The following is an 18,330-nucleotide window of genomic DNA, read 5'->3' as shown; positions in this document are numbered from 1 at the left end:
ATCATGAGGTTGCGGGTTTGATCCTTGGCCTTGCTTGTGGGTTAGTGATCTGGTGTTGCTGTGGCTGTGCTGTAGGCCTGCAGCAACAGCTCCGATTGGACCCCTAGCCTGGGAGTGGGAGTCTCCATGTGCCTTGGGTGTGGCCCTGAAAAGACGAAAGACCAAAAAAAAAAAAAAAGAAAGAAAGAAAGAAAATTACCTAGAAGCAAATGATAACAAAGATACTACAATCCAGAACCTATGGGAGGAGTTCCCATTGTGGCTCTGTGGAAACAAATCTGACTAGTATCTGTGAGGATGCAGGTTCTATCCCTGGCCTCGCTCAGTGGACTAAGGATCTGGCGTTCCTGTGAGCTATGGTATAGGTCACAGATGCAGCTTGGATCTGACGTTGCTGTGGTGTAGGCTGATGGCTACAGCTCCGATTCGATCCCTAGCCTGGGAACCTCCATATGCTGTGGGTGCAGCCCTGGAAAGACAAAAAGACCAAAGGAAAAAAAAAAAGAAACACGGAGGGCTGAAAGCAATAAAATTAGAAATGAAAAAAGGAGAAATGACAACTGGCAGTACAGAAATAGAAAGTATCATAAGAGACTACCACAAGCAACTATATGCCAATTAAATGGACAACTTTAGAAGAAATAGCCAGATTCTTAGAAAGATACAACCTTCCAGGACTGAACCAGGAAGAAATAGAAAAGTTGAATGCACTAGCTGCAAGTACTAAAATTGAATCTGTTCTTAAAAATCTTCCCAAAACACAGAAGTCCAAGACCAGATGGCTTCATAGGTGAATTTTATCAAACGTTCAGAGAAGTGTTTACATCTATCCTTTTGAAACTTTTCCAAAAAAAATTGCAGAGGAAGGAATACTCCCAAGCTCATTCTGTGAGGCCACATTCACCTTGATACTAAAATCAGAGAAAGATACCACAGAAAAAGAAAAACGTAGACCAGTATCATTGATGAACATAGATGCAGAAATCCTCAACAAAATATTAGCAAATGGAATGTAGCAATACAGTATAAGGATCTTACTTACACCAGGTTTAAGTGGGATTTATCCCAGGGATGCAAGGGTTCTTCAATATACACAAATGAGTCAGCTTTTTTTTTTTTTTTTTTTTTTTTTGCTATTTCTTTGGGCCGCTCCTGCGGCATATGGAGGTTCCCAGGCTAGGGGTCAAATCGGAGCTGTAGCCACCAGCCTACGCCAGAGCCACAGCAACGCTGGATCCGAGCCGCGTCTGCGACCTACACCACAGCTCACGGCAACGTCGGATCGTTAACCCACTGAGCAAGGGCAGGGACCGAACCCGCAACCTCATGGTTCCTAGTCGGATTCGTTAACCACTGCGCCACCACGGGAACTCCCCTGAGTCAGCTTGATACACCACATTAACAAACTGAAGAATGGAAACTTTGTGGTCATCTCACTAGATGCAGGAAAAGTGTTTGACAAATTTAAGTGTTTGACCCATTTTTGATAAAAACTCCCCAGAAAGAGGGCGTTGTGGTAAACTACCTCAACATAATAAAGGCCATATATGACAAATCCTCAGCTAATAACATCATTTTTTTTTGGTCTATTCTAGGGCCACACCCTTGGTGTATGGAGGTTCCCAGGCTAGGGGTCTAATTGGAGCTGTAGCTGCCAGCCTGCACCACAGCCACAGCTACACCAGATCCAAGCCACATCTGCGACCTACACCACAGCTCATAGTAGCCATGGATCCCTAACTCATTGAGTGAGGCCAGGGATCAAACCCACAACCTCATGGTTCCTAGTTGGATTTGTTAACCGTTGAGCCACAGTGGGAACTCCATAACATCATTTCAATGGTGAAAAACTGAAGGCATTTTTGCTTAGATCAGGAACAAGTCAAGGATGTACCCTCTCAGCCCTTTTTTTTTTTTTTTTTTCTTTTTTGGCTGCAACTGTGGCATGTGGAAATTCCTGAGCCAGGGATCAAACCTGTACCACAACAGTGACCTGAGCCACTGCATGGCAGAAAATATTTGTAGATGCAGTGACCAATAAGGGATTAACCTCTAAAACATACAAAAATGTCATACCGCTTTAATAACAAACAACCCAATCAAAAAGTTTTCACAATATTTAAGTAGACGTATCTCCAAAGACACACAGATGGCCAAAAAGCACATGAAAAGATGCTCAACATCAATATTAGGAAAAAGGAAAATCAATACTACAATGAGTATCACCTTACACCAGAGTTGCCATCATCAAAAGTCTACAAATAATAAATGCTGGAGAGGGTATGGAAAAAAGGGAGCCCTCTTTCACTCTTGGTAGGAATGTAAATTGGTGGAAGCACTATGGAGAACAGTGTGGAAGTTCTATAACAAAAACTAAGTGTAAAAGTGCCATTTGATTCAGCATGATCCAGCAATCCCACTCCTTGTGTATATCTGGAAAAATTCATCATTTGAAAAGATACATGTACCCCAGTGTTAATTGCAGCACTATTTACAATAGCTAAGACATGGAAGCAACTTAAATGTCCATCGACAGAGGATCACATAAAGAAGATATGGTATATATACCCAATCAAATATTACTCAGCCATAAAAAGAATGAAATAATACCATTTGTACCAACATGGATGGACCTAGGTATTATCATACTAAGTGAAGTAAGTCAGAAAAAGTCATATCATGTGAGATCACTAATTTGTGGAATGTAATAAAAAATGATACAGAAGAAAGGTGAAAATATGGGGGGAATGATCATTTGGGAGTTTGGAATTGGCATTTACACACTACTATATGTTAAAATAGTTAAGTGACAAGGCCTACTGTATAGCACAGGGAAATCTCCTCAGTACTCTGTTGGTGGCCTATATCAGAAAAGAATCTGAAAAAGAATGAATATATGTATACATATAAGTGATCCACTTTGCTGAACACCTGAAAGTGACACAACATTGCAAGTCAAGTATACTCCAATGAATTTTTTAAAAAAAAATTATATCAGACACTGGAAAAAAAATGAATTGAACTCCCACTTTTTGTAAAGTGCCAAATAAGAAAGCATGTCTGCATGTAAGGAAATTACACTCTAATTCATTTTAATAAATGCATTTGTTTAAGTATTAAATATTAAAAATGTGTTTGTGGCAACAGAAAATAAGCAGTTGAGTTAATGAGCATATCTAGCAAATCACCAAAAAGAGTGAAAACAGAAATTCTAAAAGTTAATTAACTCCATGGGTAGGCTAAGGATGGAGGATTTTAAATTTCATGCTCATCTGTACTCACTCAACATTTTATAAGGCTTAACTTGATTTAATTTTTTTTTTAAGAATTCCTGTTGTGGCTTAGCGGTAATGAACCCGACTAGTATCCATGAGGGTTCAATCCCTGGATTTGCTCAGTGGGTTAAGATCTGGTGGTGGTGTGAGCTGTGATGTAGGTCGCAAATGCAGCTTGAATCCCCTGTGGCAGTGGCATAGGCCGGCAGCTGCAGCTCTGATTCGACCCCCAGCCTGGGAACTTCCATATGCCACACCTGCGGCCCTAAAAAAAAAGAAAAACAAAAATTTTTATTCAAGAAATTATTGACATTAGGACTCAAATCTTGTCTGAAATCCAGTCATTCATGATATGATTAGCTTACATTAGGAATTTATAATTTTTTTTTGGTCCACTTAAAGATAAGTGGATCTTACTGGTCATTTACATCCAGCCTGTGTAGCAGTTGTGTGTTTGTGAGCATGAAGGCTTAAGACTTTCTTCTTCAGGGGAGATTTTTTTGCTTTTTAGGCTGAACCCGCGGCATATGAAGTTCCCAGGCTAGGGGTTGAATTGGAGCTATAGCTCTCGGCCTACACCACAGCCACAGCAGCTTGGGATCCAAGCCCTGTATGATACCTACACCACATCTCACAGTGACGCTGGATCCTTGACCCACTGAGGGAGGCCAGGGATCAAACTCACATACTCTTGGATACTAATCAGGTTTGTTTCCATTGCTTCACAATGGGATCTCTGGAGCTTTTTTAAGTACTCTTAAAGGATCATTTTAAAGACTTTTACCTAGAACATAGAATTGAGTAATGTTTAGTGCTAGTTGAATAAGCTCCACATTTTGGTTGAAGGAGAAAGAGAATGACAACTGTGTTTGGATTTAATAAAATTAACTTATAATATTTCTAAATTATAAAATGCTTTTTTTTTGTTTTGTCTTTCTGTTTTTCTAGTGCTGCACCCACGGCATGTGGAGGTTCCCAGGTTATGGTTGAATTGGAGCTGTAGCCACCGGCCTATGCCAGAGCCACAGCAATGTGGAATCCGAGCCACGTCTGCACCTACACCACAGTTCATGGCAATGCTAGATCCTTAACCCACTGAGTGAGGCTGGGGATCGAACCCACAGTGTCATGGTTCCTAGTCGGATTCGTTAACCACTGAGCCATGACAGGAACTCCGAAATTATAAAACTCTTAATGCGTGTAGTTTTGCCTTAGAAAAAGAGCCTTTAATTTACAGAAGGATTGATACATGCCATCATTTTTTTTGTTGCATCCTTGGTATGTGGAAGGTCTGGGGCCAGGGATCAGTCCCATGCCACTGCAGTGACAATGCCGGATTCTTAACCTACTGCACCTTAGGGGAACCTCCCTGTTGTTATACAGTTTAGTTGGTGTGTTTAAAATATTTCCACGAATAAGGGTTATTTCCAAAGACTGTCTTCAGAGGATGACTCTAGAATGAGGAGGATTTTAAAAGCTTACATCAGAGCTTTTATAATGAATGAACATTTTACTTTTTTCTCTCTCTTTTTTTCTTTTTGTTTTTTAGAGCCGCACACGTGGCATATGGAAGTTTCCAGGCTAGGGGTTAAATTGAACCTGCATCTGCCAGCCTCTGCCACAGCCACAGTAATGACGGATCAGAGCTGCATCTGTGACCTACACCACAGCTCATGGCAACACCGGATCTTTAGCCCACTGAGCGAGGCCAGGGATCGAACTCACATCCTCATGGATGAGCCACAATGGGAACTCCCGAACATTTCACTTGGGAAGCCATTCTGAGATCAGTAATGATGTCATTCCTAAGGACATTTTGATAACCGTCCCTTTTTAACTGATTTAGAAGGCTTACAAGAAAATAGTCTTCAGGAATACCTCAGATTTTAGCAAATACTAATTTTAACACACCAGATAATCATTCATTATTCATTATACTTGACTTTAAATGACAGTTGGCTATTTCCAAAAAATAGCACACCTGCCCTTATAGAGAGATGATCTTTCAAATGAATTTGCAGAGTTTTTTAAGTATCAATTTTTTTCACCATTGGACTACTAGCTGTTCTTATAATATTACTCAAAACAAGTTTTTGCCTAAAAATGCTCTCCTTCACAGAATAAAAAAGTTCTCCTGAGTATATATCTTCTTATTAAATTTTTTTGCATATGGTGGTGCTGCTGTTAATGGGCTACACTTTTTTTTTAATCCATGGTCTTGACCTTGTTCAGTTACAGCATGAATTCGTGTGATAGCTGGCTTCGTGGTTGGATTTCTGTGAGTTCTAGGCATGAGTTGTATAATTGTCATTATGCTGGTTTGCTATACTGCTTTCATTTCTAAGTACAGCTTTTCTGCTCTTTAGTTATTTCTTGATGGAGCAAGATACAGAATGACATCGTCCATTCTTATATTTAAAATTTGACTACCAGGAATTTTGTGTGCCATGGATTGACATGTGGTATCTTTTCCTCTGGTTCCTTTCTCTACTCGAAGATTAAAGACACTGAGTGACTTGATTATTATTATTTTTTTTACATTTGACTCTTTTCCATATGATGGTTATGGCAAAAAGTAGAAACCAGACCTTCCTGGTACCTATATTTTGGAGTCAAGCTTGTTTCAAGATTTTGTAAAACAACCTTCTCCACCAAAACAAGCAAAATCTCATAGAAGATCTCTATTGTGGTATGCGTGTTAAACTGCATTTCTTCTTCCTTCCCTAAATATTTTGGGTTTTTCCTACCCAGACATAGGAAAATGGGACAGAGGGACAACTGAGTTTTTGGCCCACCACTTTGCTTGAGTGTTATTTGGCCCATGAACGCCTGACAGAGATGGTACGTGATTCATAATATTTTAGTGTGCATTCTATTAATGATTAGGGAGGTTGCAGTGCTTTTTATCCCAAATTTATTTTATTTTATTTTAATTAATTAATTAATTAATTAATTTTGTCTTGTCCTTTTTAGGGCTGCACCTGTGGCATATGGAGGTTCCCAGGCTAGGGGTCTAATCGGAGCTGTAGCTGCCAGCCTACACCAGAGCCACAGCAACACCAGATCCCAGCCGTGTCTGCGACCTACACCACAGCTCACGGCAATGCCGGATCGTCAACCCACTGAGCAAGGGCAGGGACCGAACCCGCAACCTCATGGTTCCTAGTTGGATTCGTTTCTGCTGCACCACAACGGGAACGCCTCAAATTTTTTATTACAAAGTTATATTCCCCCTTTAAAAAATTATTTTATTTATCTACTAGGAATTTAGTATTATTTATCAAAACAAGAATTTTAATCTATTTTCAGATGAGTTTGCCTATTAAATTTTGGTTATGGATTTTTTTGGATATGTATGCACGAGTTTTATTTCTTATGTGAAGTTTTATTTCTTAGGTAATTCTTGAATTCCTTTGTCTTGTCTATTTTGCATTTTTCATTGAGGTAAAATTACATAAAATAAAATTCACCATTTAAACCATTTTAGTTTAATAATAATAATTATTATTATTTTTGCTGTACCCATGGCACATGGAAGTTCCCAGGCCAGGGATCGAATCCAAGCTGCAGCTGCTACCTATGCCACAGCTGCAGCAGTGCCAGATTCTTAACTCACTGCGCTGGGCTTGGGATTGAACTTGCACCTCAGTAGTGACCTGAGCTGCTGCAAAAACAATGCCTGATCCTTGACCTGCTGTGCCACAGTGGGAATGTGTATAGTTCACTTTTTAAAATTTTTAAATAAAGTCACAATATTGTACGACTCTCACCACTTTCTACTTCTTTAGTAGAAAGAAAGATAATCCACACCTCCTAATTTCCCCCCTTCTCCATCTCCTGGTAACCAGTAATCCTCTTTCTGCACATGAATTTGTCTACTTGGACATTTTACTTATTTACATGGAATCATCCAATAAGTAGGAATTTGTGTTTACCTTCTTTAGGATGATGTTTCCAAGGTTCATCCATGTTTAGTATGGATGAATATTTCATTCCTTTTTATTGTGGTATAATATTCTATTGTTTATTCAAGAGTTGATTGATATTTGGATACCTTTTGCTTTGGGGCTATTAATTTTTAAAAATATATACGTAATGACTTTTTTTCATTATAGCTGGTTTACAGTGTTCAGTCAATTTTTTACTGTATAGCATGGTGACCCAGTTACACGTACATGTATATTCTTTTTTCTCACATTATCATGCTCCATCATAAGTGACTAGATACAGTTCCCAGTGCTACACAGAAAGATCTCATTGCTTATCCATTCCACAGGCAATAGTCTTTTTTAAAATATATATATATATATATATATATAATGATTATTTTTTTCCATTATAGTAGGCTATTAATATTTTTGCTGTGAAATTCTGTGTATAGTTTTTGATCGTGGGCGTGTTTTCATTGTCCTGGGTGTACATATATCTAGGAGTAGAATTGCTGATTCATTTGGTAATTCTGTGTTTAACTCTTTGAATTACTACTGAAATGTTTTTCATACTGACTGCACCATTTTACATTCCTACTAGCAATGTATGTTGGTTCCAGTTTCTTCACATCTTTGCCACCCTTATTTTTTTAAAAATTATTATTGTATCCATCCTAATGAGTTTAAAACTATCTTATTGTGGTTTTGATTTTTTTTTTTTTTTCGTTTTATGGCCATACCTGTGGAAATTCCTTGGCTAGGGGTCAAATCAGAGCTGCAGTTGCTGGCCTGTGCCACAGCCATACCAGTGCCGGACCTGAGCTGCATCCATGACCCTGTGATGCAGCTTGTGGCAAAGCCTTAACCCACTGAGCGGCGCTAGGGATCAGACCTGCATTCTATTGGATGCTCTGTCTGATTGGTAACCTGCTGAGCCACAGTGGGTGTGGTTTTGAGTTATATTTTGCTCTAATGACTAATAATCTTGAGCAGTTTTTCATGTTCTTACTAGCCATTTGTATATCTTCTTTGAAGAATTGTTTATCTAGGTTTCTTTGCCCATTTTTATATTGGGTTTGTCTTTTTATTGTTTAATTATAAGGGATCTTTATATTATTAAAAGAATATGTATTATGTAAAGGTATGTTAATGCTTTTTCAAATATATGATTTGAAAATAATTGTACCCAGTTATGCAGGTTGTCTCTTCAATTTTTTTTCCTTTTTGGCTGCACCTGCAGCATATGGAATTTCCTGAGCTAAGGGTTCAAATCAGAGCTGCAGCTGTAGGCCTATGCCACAGCCACAGCAATGTTGGATCTGAGCTGCATGTGTGATCTTTGCTGCACCTTACAACAATGCTAGATGCTTAACCCACTGAGTGAGGCCACGGATTGAACCTGCATCCTTACAGAGACTGTGTCAGGTTCTTAACCTGCTGAGTCACAATGGGAACTCCATCTTCACTTTTATGATGGGATTTCTTCATACAGTAAAGTTTTGAATTTCATTGAAGTCAGTTTTATCTATTTTTCCTCTTGCTTTTACGTTTAGTAAATCTTCTTTTATTAGAAATGGGGTATATGCTTATTTTCTGCACTTTAAACTTTTAGTTTTTTATAACCCTGTTGGATTACAGATACATATATTACATAACTTAATAGGGAATGCTGTAATAGTTTAGTTTACAAATTCCATGGGAATTTGTGAGCTCTTGTAACTCCTATATTTTATTCATTATTGTTTGTCATTTATATGATTTTTTTGCTCTAAGAGAAAAATGAATAATAAAAAATACTACTGAAGGCTTCTAGAGAATAAGTTGTCAGGAAATATATTTGATAAATTACTGAATTACTATTATAAATCAAGTAAAGCAGAATCACATACTATCAGTGTTTTCCTTGAATTATACTTTGATTGTAGATTAATGTACAGGTAGATTTTGTTACTCATGTTTTCATATCCTATGTGAAATAAATAAAATTCATTTTTTTTAATTTTTATTTTGAATATGTATTCTTTCAGACCATATTCAGTTTGTTTAACTTTATATTTAATTTTCTATATGACTGGTTAACTAAGGATATTCTTAACATTTTTATTTTAACAGTGAAAGTAAGTTGAATACACTGGTGCAGAAGCTTCATGATTTCCTGGCACACTCATCAGAAGAATCTGAAGAAACAAGTTCTCCTCCACGGCTTGTGATGAACCAAAGCACAGGTAAATGGAAAAAGAATGTGAAGTATCTTCTATTTTCCATTTATTTTTTGGGAGGTGCAGCTATTAATTAGCCTCTATGTATCTAGTATTTAAATGATATGTCATTGTAGATTTTAAGTTAGATGAATAGGAAATGTAAATTTGTATGGTTATAGGTGCATAGGGAAGCATACACTTATGGTTTTGTGAGCAATAGAAATGTCTTATAGAGGGGGGCGATAAATGTTGACTATTTAAAGTAGGCTATATTGGAGTTCCTATCGTGGCGCAGCAGAAACGAATCCAACTAGGAACCATGAGGTTGCGGGTTCAATCCCTGCCCTCGCTCAGTGGGTTAAGGATCTGGTGTTGCTGTGAGCTGTGGTGTAGGTCACAAACACGGCTTGGATCTGGCGTTACTGTGGCTCTGGCATAGGCCGGCAGCTGCAGCTCTGATTTGACCCCTAGCCTGGGAACCTCCATATGCCGCGGGTGTAGCCCTAAAAGGACAAAAGACCAAAAAAAAAAAAAGTAGGTTATTTAAAAAAAGAATAGGTTGTATTAGAAGGACTGGGGGCAATAAACAATATATTTTCCTAAAAGTTATTCAGGTATTATGAGTTACATTTTTATGTCATTTGATAACTTCTTTCAGTAGACTTGGTACATATATATTTTTAAATATTTTATTTTGACTGTGCTTGTGGCATGTGGAAGTTCCACAGCCAGGGATCAAACCCATGCCACAGCAGTGACCTGAGCTGTTGAAGTGACAACACTGGATCCTTAACACACTATGCCACAAGAGAACTCTTAATTTTATTATTAATGTTACTTTGTCTGTGCCTATAGCATATGGAAGTTCATGGGCCAGGGATTGAACTTGCGCCACAGCAGTAACTAGAGCCATGTCAGTGACAATGCCAGATCCTTAACCCACTAAGCCACCAGAAAATTCCTATATATACATCTTTAAAAATAAAAGGCACTTAACATCTCTTCTGTATCTCCCTTTGTCCTTTTAAATAGTATCTTGTATCATGTGATGATTAACATCACTTGTTTTGAGGTTTTTAAGGGTAGCTTCATATATGAGCTGAATACACACACATATACACATGCATGTGTACTTGCACATCAATACAATATGTACAAAAAGTGTTAAGTAGGTCACAGTGAAAAGTTCACCCATATGTGTAATTAGAGTCCAAGAAGGAGAAGAGAGAGAATTGGTCAGAAGCTGAGTTTGAAGAGATATTTGCTGAGCATTTTCTAAAAGTGATGAAAAACATCAAGCCATAGATTCAGGAAACACTGTGAACCCCAAATAGGATAAATATAAAGAAAACTACAACTAAGAAAATCATAATTAAACTCCTAAAAGAATGAAAACTAAGAGAAAAATCTTAGGAGCAGCTGGAGGAAAAAAGTCATTGCTTTTTGAATGTTGCATGTCTTTGAACAACATTGACACAATAGCTCATCTAACAACAGCAATATTAGAAGCTGGATGACGGTGAAATGATTTTGTTAAAGCACCAGATGGAAACAATTGCCAGAATAAAACTCTACTCAGTGAAAACATCTTTCCAAAAGTGAAGGGCAGGAGTGGGTTGGTACAGTGGGTTTGATCCTGTGTTGCTGCAGTTGTGACTTAAGTCGTAGCTGTGGCTTGGATCTCATCCCTGGCCCAGGAACTCCATATGCTATGGGGTGCCCAAAAAGAAAAAAAAAATCAAGGTGGAATGTACATAAAAAGTGAGAACTTGATATCCACAGACCTACACTAGAGGAAATACTAAAGAGTTTTTTTTTTTTTCTTTTTAGTGCTGCACCCGCGGCATATGGAGGTTCCCAGGCTACGCCACTGGCCTATGCCATAGCCACAGCAACGTGGGATCCAAGCCGTGTCTGCGACCTATACCACAGTTCACGGCAATGCCAGATCCTTAACCCACTGAGCAAGGCCAGGGATTAACCCGCATCCTAATGGATGCTAGTCGGGTTCATTAACTGCTGTGCCACAAGGGAACTTCCTAAAGAGTTTCTTAAATCAGAAGGAAAATAATTTGAAATGATGACACAAAAATACAGGAGGTTATGAACAGCAATGAGAAGGGTAAATAGGTGGGTAAAGTAATTCTTCCTTTTATCTAATTCACAGTCCCTATTCTTTTTTTTTTTTGGTGACCCCAGGGCATATTGAGTTCCTGGGCCAGGGATCAGATATGAGACTTAACTTGCCACCCATGCCTCAAGCTGAAGCAACACTGGATCTAACCCGATGTACTGGGCTGGGGATCAAACCTGTGTCCTGGTGCTGATAAAACCCCATGGCTATGGAGTTCCTGGGCCAGAGGTGAGATCCAAGCCTCAGCTGCAACCTAAGCTCTGCTTTTTTTTTTTTTTTTTTTGTCTTTTCTAGGGCTGCTCCCGTGGCATATGGAGGTTCCCAGGCTAGGGGTCGAATCAGAGCTGTAGCTGCCGGCCTACGCCAGAGCCACAGCAATGTGGGATCCAAGCCGCATCCGAAACCTACATCACAGCTCATGGAAATGCTGGGTCCTCAATCCACTGAGCAAGGCCAGGGAGCGAACCTGCAACCTCATAGTTCCTAGTCGGATTTGTTAACCACTGTGCCACGACGGGAACTCCCTAAGCTCTGCTCTTGAATCACAAGGCTCTGCATCGGCAGAGGTGCTGCTGATCTTGTTGCGCCACAGTGGGAGCTTCTACAGTCCGTATTTTTTTTTTTTTTTCATTTTCTTGGCTGCTCCGTGGCACATGGAGTTCCTGGGCCATGGATCAGATCTGAGCTATAGGTGCAACCTAAGCTGCAGCTGCAGCAACGCAGTGTCCTTAATCCACTGTGCCAGACCAGGGATTGAACCTGTGTCCCAGCACTCCCAAGACACTGCTGATCTGTTTGGCTGCTGCAGGAACTCCCACAGTCCCTATTCTTAATTCATAAATTACCCTAACAGTCTTTCCATAGGTTAAGTTTTTCTCCCAAGTCCAGGATCCAGTTGAAGATTCCACATTTTATACAGTTATTTGGTCTTTAGCTTTTTCAATCTGAAACAATTTTTTATGTTTCTTGGAACCATAACATTTTTCAAAAGTACAGACCTATTATTTTGGCACTTTTCCCTCAACATGGTTTTGTCTGATTAGTTATAATTAGATTGAGGTTTTTTATTTTTGGCAGGATTGCCTTATAAGTGGCATTCTTGTCCATATGTCATATCACAAGGCACATGATGTATTTTTTCCCTTTATTGCTAAGGTTAACCTAGGTTATTTGGTTAAGGTTTTTTGGCCAGATGATGGTTGTACAACTGTAAATATAATAACATTCATTAAAAAGGTTGTTTTGCTGGATTAAGCAGCTATAAAATTGTGTTTTTTTCTTTTCTAACTAATAAGTAATTTGTTGAAGACTACTTTGAAACTACTTAGAGATTCTTTTCAGCATCAATAATTAGCTTATGTTTTCTGTTACAAACTTACCACAAACTTACCACAAACTTGGCAACTTAAAACAACCCAAATTTATTATCTCACAGTTCTGTAGGTCAGGAATCCAGGTGGGCTTTGCTGAGCTCTGCTCAGTGAATCACAAGGCTTAAGTTAAAGTGGCATTAAGACTATGTTCCGTTCTAGAGACTCTCTGGAAAAATGCATTTCCATGCTCTTTCAGGTTGTTGGCAGAATTCACCTCATTGTGGTTGTAGGTCTCAGGTCCACCCCTCATGCTAACTGTTGACCAGGATCCTTTGTCTCAGTTCCATAAGGCTCTTTTTAAAAAATTTATGTATTTTATTTTTATTTTTTGTCTTTTTGTCTTTTTCTAGGACCGCACCCACGGTATATGGAGATTCCCAGGCTAGGGGTCGAATCAGAGCTGTAGCTGCTGGCCTATGCCAGAGCCACAGCAATGAGGGATCCGAGCTGCGTCTGCAACCTACACCACAGCTCACGGCAATGCTGGATCCTTAACCCACTGAGCAAGGCCAGGGATCGAACCCACAACCTCATGGCTCCTAGTCGGATTTGTTAACCACTGAAGGCTCTTTTTATGTAAAAATTTTTTTATTTTAGTTGATTTACAAATGTTATGTAAATTTCTGCTGTATTAAGTGAGCAAGTCATACACATACACACATTCTTTTTTCTCACATTATTCTCCACCATGTTCCATCAGAAGTGTTTAGACACAGTCCCTGTTCTTTTTTTTTTTTTTTTTGCTATTTCTTTGGGCTGCTTCCGCGGCATATGGAGGTCCCCAGGCTAGGGGTCCAATTGGAGCTGTAGCCACCGGCCTACGCCAGAGCCACAGCAATGCAGGATCCGAGCCGTTTCTGCGACCTACACCACAGCTCACGGCAACGCTGGATCGTCAACCCACTGAGCAAGGGCAGGGACCGAACCCGCAACCTCATGGTTCCTAGTCGGATTCGTTAACCACTGCGCCACGACGGGAACTCCCAGTTCCCTGTTCTATACAGCAGGATCTCATTGCTTATCCACTCCAAATGTTATAGTTTGCATCTTCTAATCCTAAACTCCCAGTCTGTCCCACTCCCTCCTCCTTGACAACCACAAGTCTGTTCTCCATGAATATGAGCATGTTTCTTTTCTGTAGATAGGTTCATTCATTTCCATATATTACATTTCAGATATAAGTAATATTATACAGTATTTGTCTTTCTCTTTCTGATATACTTCATTTAGTATGCGAGTCTCTGGTTCCATTCATGTTGTGGCAAATGGCATGATTTTGTTCTTTTTTATGGCCGAGTAGTATTCCATTATGTATATGTACCACATCTTAATCCATTCATCAGTCGATGGACATTTAGGTTGTTTCCATGTCTTGGCTATTGGGAATAGTACTGCAGTGAACATAGGGGTGCATGTATCATTTTGAATGAACGTTTTGTCCGGGTATATGCCCAGGTGTGAGATTATTGGATCATATGGTAGTTCTGTATTTAGTTTTCTGAGATACCTCCATACTGTTTTCTGTACTGATTGTACCATTTACATTCCCCAACAGTATAGGAAGGTACCCTTTTCTCCACACTCTCTCCAGTATTTGTTATTTGTATACTTAACTTATGATGGCTGTTCTGACTGTTGAGAAGTGGTGCTTCATGGTAGTTTTGCTTTGCATTTCTCTAATTAGTGATGTCGAACATTTTTTCACATGCCTGTTAGCCATCTGTATATCTTCTTTGGAGAAATGTCTATTCAGTCTTCTGCTCATTTTTTCAATTGGGTTGTTTGTTTTTTTTTTGCTGTTAAGTTGTATGAGTTGCTTATATATTTTGGAGATTAAGCCCTTGTTGGTTGCATTGTTTATAACTATTTTCTCCCATTCCATAGGTTGTCTTTTTTTTTTTTTTTTTTTTTTTTTTATGGTTTCCTTTGCTGCCTTAAGGCTCTTTACATTTCTTCTTACGTGGCACTCTCCATCTTCAAAGCCAGCAATCACACACTGAGTCTTTTTCATGCTTTGACTTTCTCTGTCTTATCCTTTTGCTTGTTTCTTCTGCATCTTCTGTCATGAGCTGGAATTTTTTTTTATTACTTTAAAGGGCTCATATGATTAGATGAGGCTCCTTCCTCCTTACATCATAATAAACTCAAATTTTTAAGGTCAAGCTGTGCCATTTTCTGAAAATCGTAGGAGTATTGTTTCTTCACATTCTCAGGTTTTTGGTGATTAAGGGTACATGAAATCTTGAAGGCGATTGCTAGAAATTCTGCCTAGTACTACATTGACTTATGATTCTTGGCTCAGCGATATGGTTGCTATGATGGGTTCAAAAATGGTGTTGTTCTAATCTATCATTCCTTCTTTGTTTTAGTTGGTATATTACCATAAGGGAGAAGTTTACATTCTTTTTTTGGTATTTCTTGGGCTGCTCTTGCGGCATATGGAGGTTCCCAGGCTAGGGGTCGAATCGGAGCTGTAGCCACTAGCCTACACCAGAGCCACAGCAACGTGGGATCCGAGCCGTGTCTGCAACCTACACCCACAGCTCACGGCAACGCGGATCGTTAACCCACTGAGCAAGGGCAGGACCGAACCGCAACCTCATGGTTCATAGTTGGATTCGTTAACCACTGTGCCACGATGGGAACTCCATACATTCTATGCTTTCTATTCATTTTTTTTATATTACATATAGCAATGTTTTTATTTTTCCATGAATATTTTCTTGCTGTTATTATTTCAATTTTCAAATTTTATCTGTGTTGGCTAGTGGACACCCCTCTCTATGATCCCTGCAGACCTTTTCACAAGCCTTCCTCAACCTTGAACACTTCTTTTTGTGTTCACAAAATCTTCATTGTTTGTTTTGTACTATCCCTTCCTCAGTCCTGGAATAGGTTATTTCTCCAAGGACTTCTGATTCCTTTTAGTGGGATATGGTCTTAAGAAGTAATATCTGGACGTTTCCATTGTGGTGCAGCGGAAATGAATCCGACTGGGAATCATGAGGTTGCAGGTTCGATCCATGGCTTTGCTCAGTGGGTTAAGGATCCGGCATTGCCGTGAGCTGTGGTGTAGGTTGCAGACGCGGCTCGGATCTGGCATTGTTGTGGCTCTGGTGTAGGCTGGCAGCAACAGCTCCGATTAGACCCCTAGCCCAGGAACCTCCATATGCTGCAGGTGAGGCCTAAACAAAAGCCAAAAAAAAAAAAAAAAAGAAAGTAGTATCTGAGTATTCCCTTGCAGCCCAGCATGTTAAGAACCTTACATAGTCTCCGTGAGGATGTGGGTTCGATCCCTGGCCTCACTCAGTGGGTTAAGGATCCGGCATTGCTGCAAGCTGCAGCGTATATTGCAGATGTGGCTCTGATCCGGTGTTGGCATTGCTGTGGTCTAGGCCTAAGTTGCAGCTCTAATTAAACTCCTAGCCAGGAGCTTCCTTAAGCCACAGGTGCAGCTATAAAAGAAAATTAAAAAAAGAAAGCATTATCTGACTGTGTGATGTTCTCATTGCTACCAGGATGTCTTTGCTCCCAGTTCCTTTGCAGAGAAGCCAGAATATGTGTTATATTTTTTCATGTGTTGACACTGATACTTTTAATTTTTCTTTTGGACTCTATACATCATTCTAATCTTCCTCTTTGTATTTTAAGTTCTTACTGCAACAGAACGAAAGATGGCTTCCCATTATCTTTAGTTTATGTTCTCCGTTTTCATTGTACCCATGGTGTTTCAAATTTGTAAACCAAATCATTACAGTAAAGAAACTAGTGTTAAATATTTGGTTAAAGGTTCTTTTGTCTTTAGAATGAAACTATACATTTACACAGGTATGTATTTAATAGTTGGGGAGTTCTATTTCTCTTAGTGGCAGAGTAACTATATTTGGATAAACAGTTATCTCCCAAAGATACCACTTATAAACTCTGGCCACGGAGTTCCTGTCGTGGCTCAGTGGTTAACGAATCCAACAAGGAACCATGAGGTTGCAGGTTCCATCCCTGGCCTTGCTAATAAGTTGGTTAAGGATCTGGTGTTGCTGTGAGCTGTGGTGTAGGTCGCAGACGTGGCATGGATCTGATGTTGCTGTGGCTCTGGTGTAGGCCGGCAGCTATAGCTCCTATTCGACCACTGGGACCTCCATTGCCGCTGGTTCGGCCCAGAAAAAACCAGAAAAAAAAAAAAAAAAAAAAAAAGCACCACTGGTAAAATACTTAAAATAAGATGTGAGGAATAAACAGTGACAAAAGAGAGAGAAACTGGATTAGAGCAACACATGAAGAATGAGGTATTAATGCCTGAATCCATTTTTTTTGTCTTTTTAGGTCCACCCCGTGGCATGTGGATTTCCCAGGCAGAGTCGAATCAGAGCGCAGCTGCCGACCTACAGCACGCCATAGCAACACACATCCAAGCGCATCTGCGACCTGCATTGCAGCTCACAACAATGTTGGATTCTTAACCCACTGAGCAGGGCCAGGGGTTGAATTTGTGTCCTCATGGATACTAGTTGGGGTTCCTTACCACTGAGCTGTGACAGGAACTCATGAATTCCCAATTATTAAGCCTTTTTTTTTTTCCCCAAAGGAAGATCCCAGTTGCCTCCATGAGTAGTATTTTTATTTCAGTAAATTATATTTATAGTTGTACAACTATCATTACAACATAATTTTACAACATTTACATCCCAAACGCCCAGTCTATCCCTCTGCCCCAAGCTGTCTCCTTGGTAACCATAAATTGTTCAAAGTCTATGAGTCACTTTCTGTTCTGCAAATAAGTTTATTGTATCCATTTTAGATTCCACAGATAACTGGTAGCATATAGTTTGTGTCTCACTATGACTACTTCCTTGTTGATAATTTTTAGTCCATCGATGTTGTTGCAATTATTATTTCATTCTTCTTATGGCTGATAATATTATTGTGTATAGTACATATCTTCTTTCCCTACTTGTCAATGACTTTTAGTTGCTTCATGTGTTGCTATTGTATTTGCTGCAGTGAAATTGGGTATGTTCTTTTTGAGACATGGTTTTTCCGGATATATGTCCAAAGTGGATTGTGAATCATATGGTTTCGATTTTAGTATTTTGAGGAATCTCCTCTGTTTTCCTAATGGTTGACCAATTACATCCCCACCAATATGTAAGGGTTCCTTTTTTTCACTGTCTCTGGCATTTATTGTTAGTAGACTTTTTGGTAATGGCATCCTGGCTGATGTGTACGTGGTACTGATAGTATTTTGATTGCATTTCTTTAATAATGGTGGTTAATTTTCATGTGTTTTTTGACATCTGTTTGTTTCTTTGGAGATTGTTATTTAGATCTTCTGCCCATTTTTTGTCTTTTAGGGTGGCACCTGGGCATACAGAGGTTCCCAGGCTAGGGTCAATTGGAGCTGTAGCTGCTGGCCTAACC

At 39.4% G+C, this 18,330-nt stretch overlaps 1 protein-coding gene across 11 annotated transcripts in view; it reads left to right on the top strand.

The window, feature by feature from the left end:
• ATRX (ATRX, chromatin remodeler) overlaps positions 1 to 18,330 on the top strand; it is a 288,314-nt gene that overhangs the window by 75,281 nt on the left and 194,703 nt on the right. For 7 of the 11 annotated variants that reach the window (XM_003360375.5, XM_021080085.1, XM_021080086.1 and 4 more), the window contains exon 2: positions 9,317 to 9,429. In XM_003360375.5, the coding sequence (XP_003360423.5) occupies positions 9,317 to 9,429 (113 nt within the window). Of the gene's footprint in view, positions 1 to 6,026; positions 6,117 to 9,316; positions 9,430 to 18,330 lie in introns of all 11 variants that reach the window. The other 4 variants (XM_021080083.1, XM_021080087.1, XM_021080089.1 and 1 more) reach the window with 1 other exon arrangement.

This window comes from Sus scrofa, chromosome X, assembly GCF_000003025.6.
Source record: "Sus scrofa isolate TJ Tabasco breed Duroc chromosome X, Sscrofa11.1, whole genome shotgun sequence".
NCBI classification, from domain to species: domain Eukaryota; kingdom Metazoa; phylum Chordata; class Mammalia; order Artiodactyla; family Suidae; genus Sus; species Sus scrofa.
The sequence above is the reverse complement of the archived record's forward strand: the minus strand, read 5'-3'. Positions and strand labels throughout refer to the sequence as shown.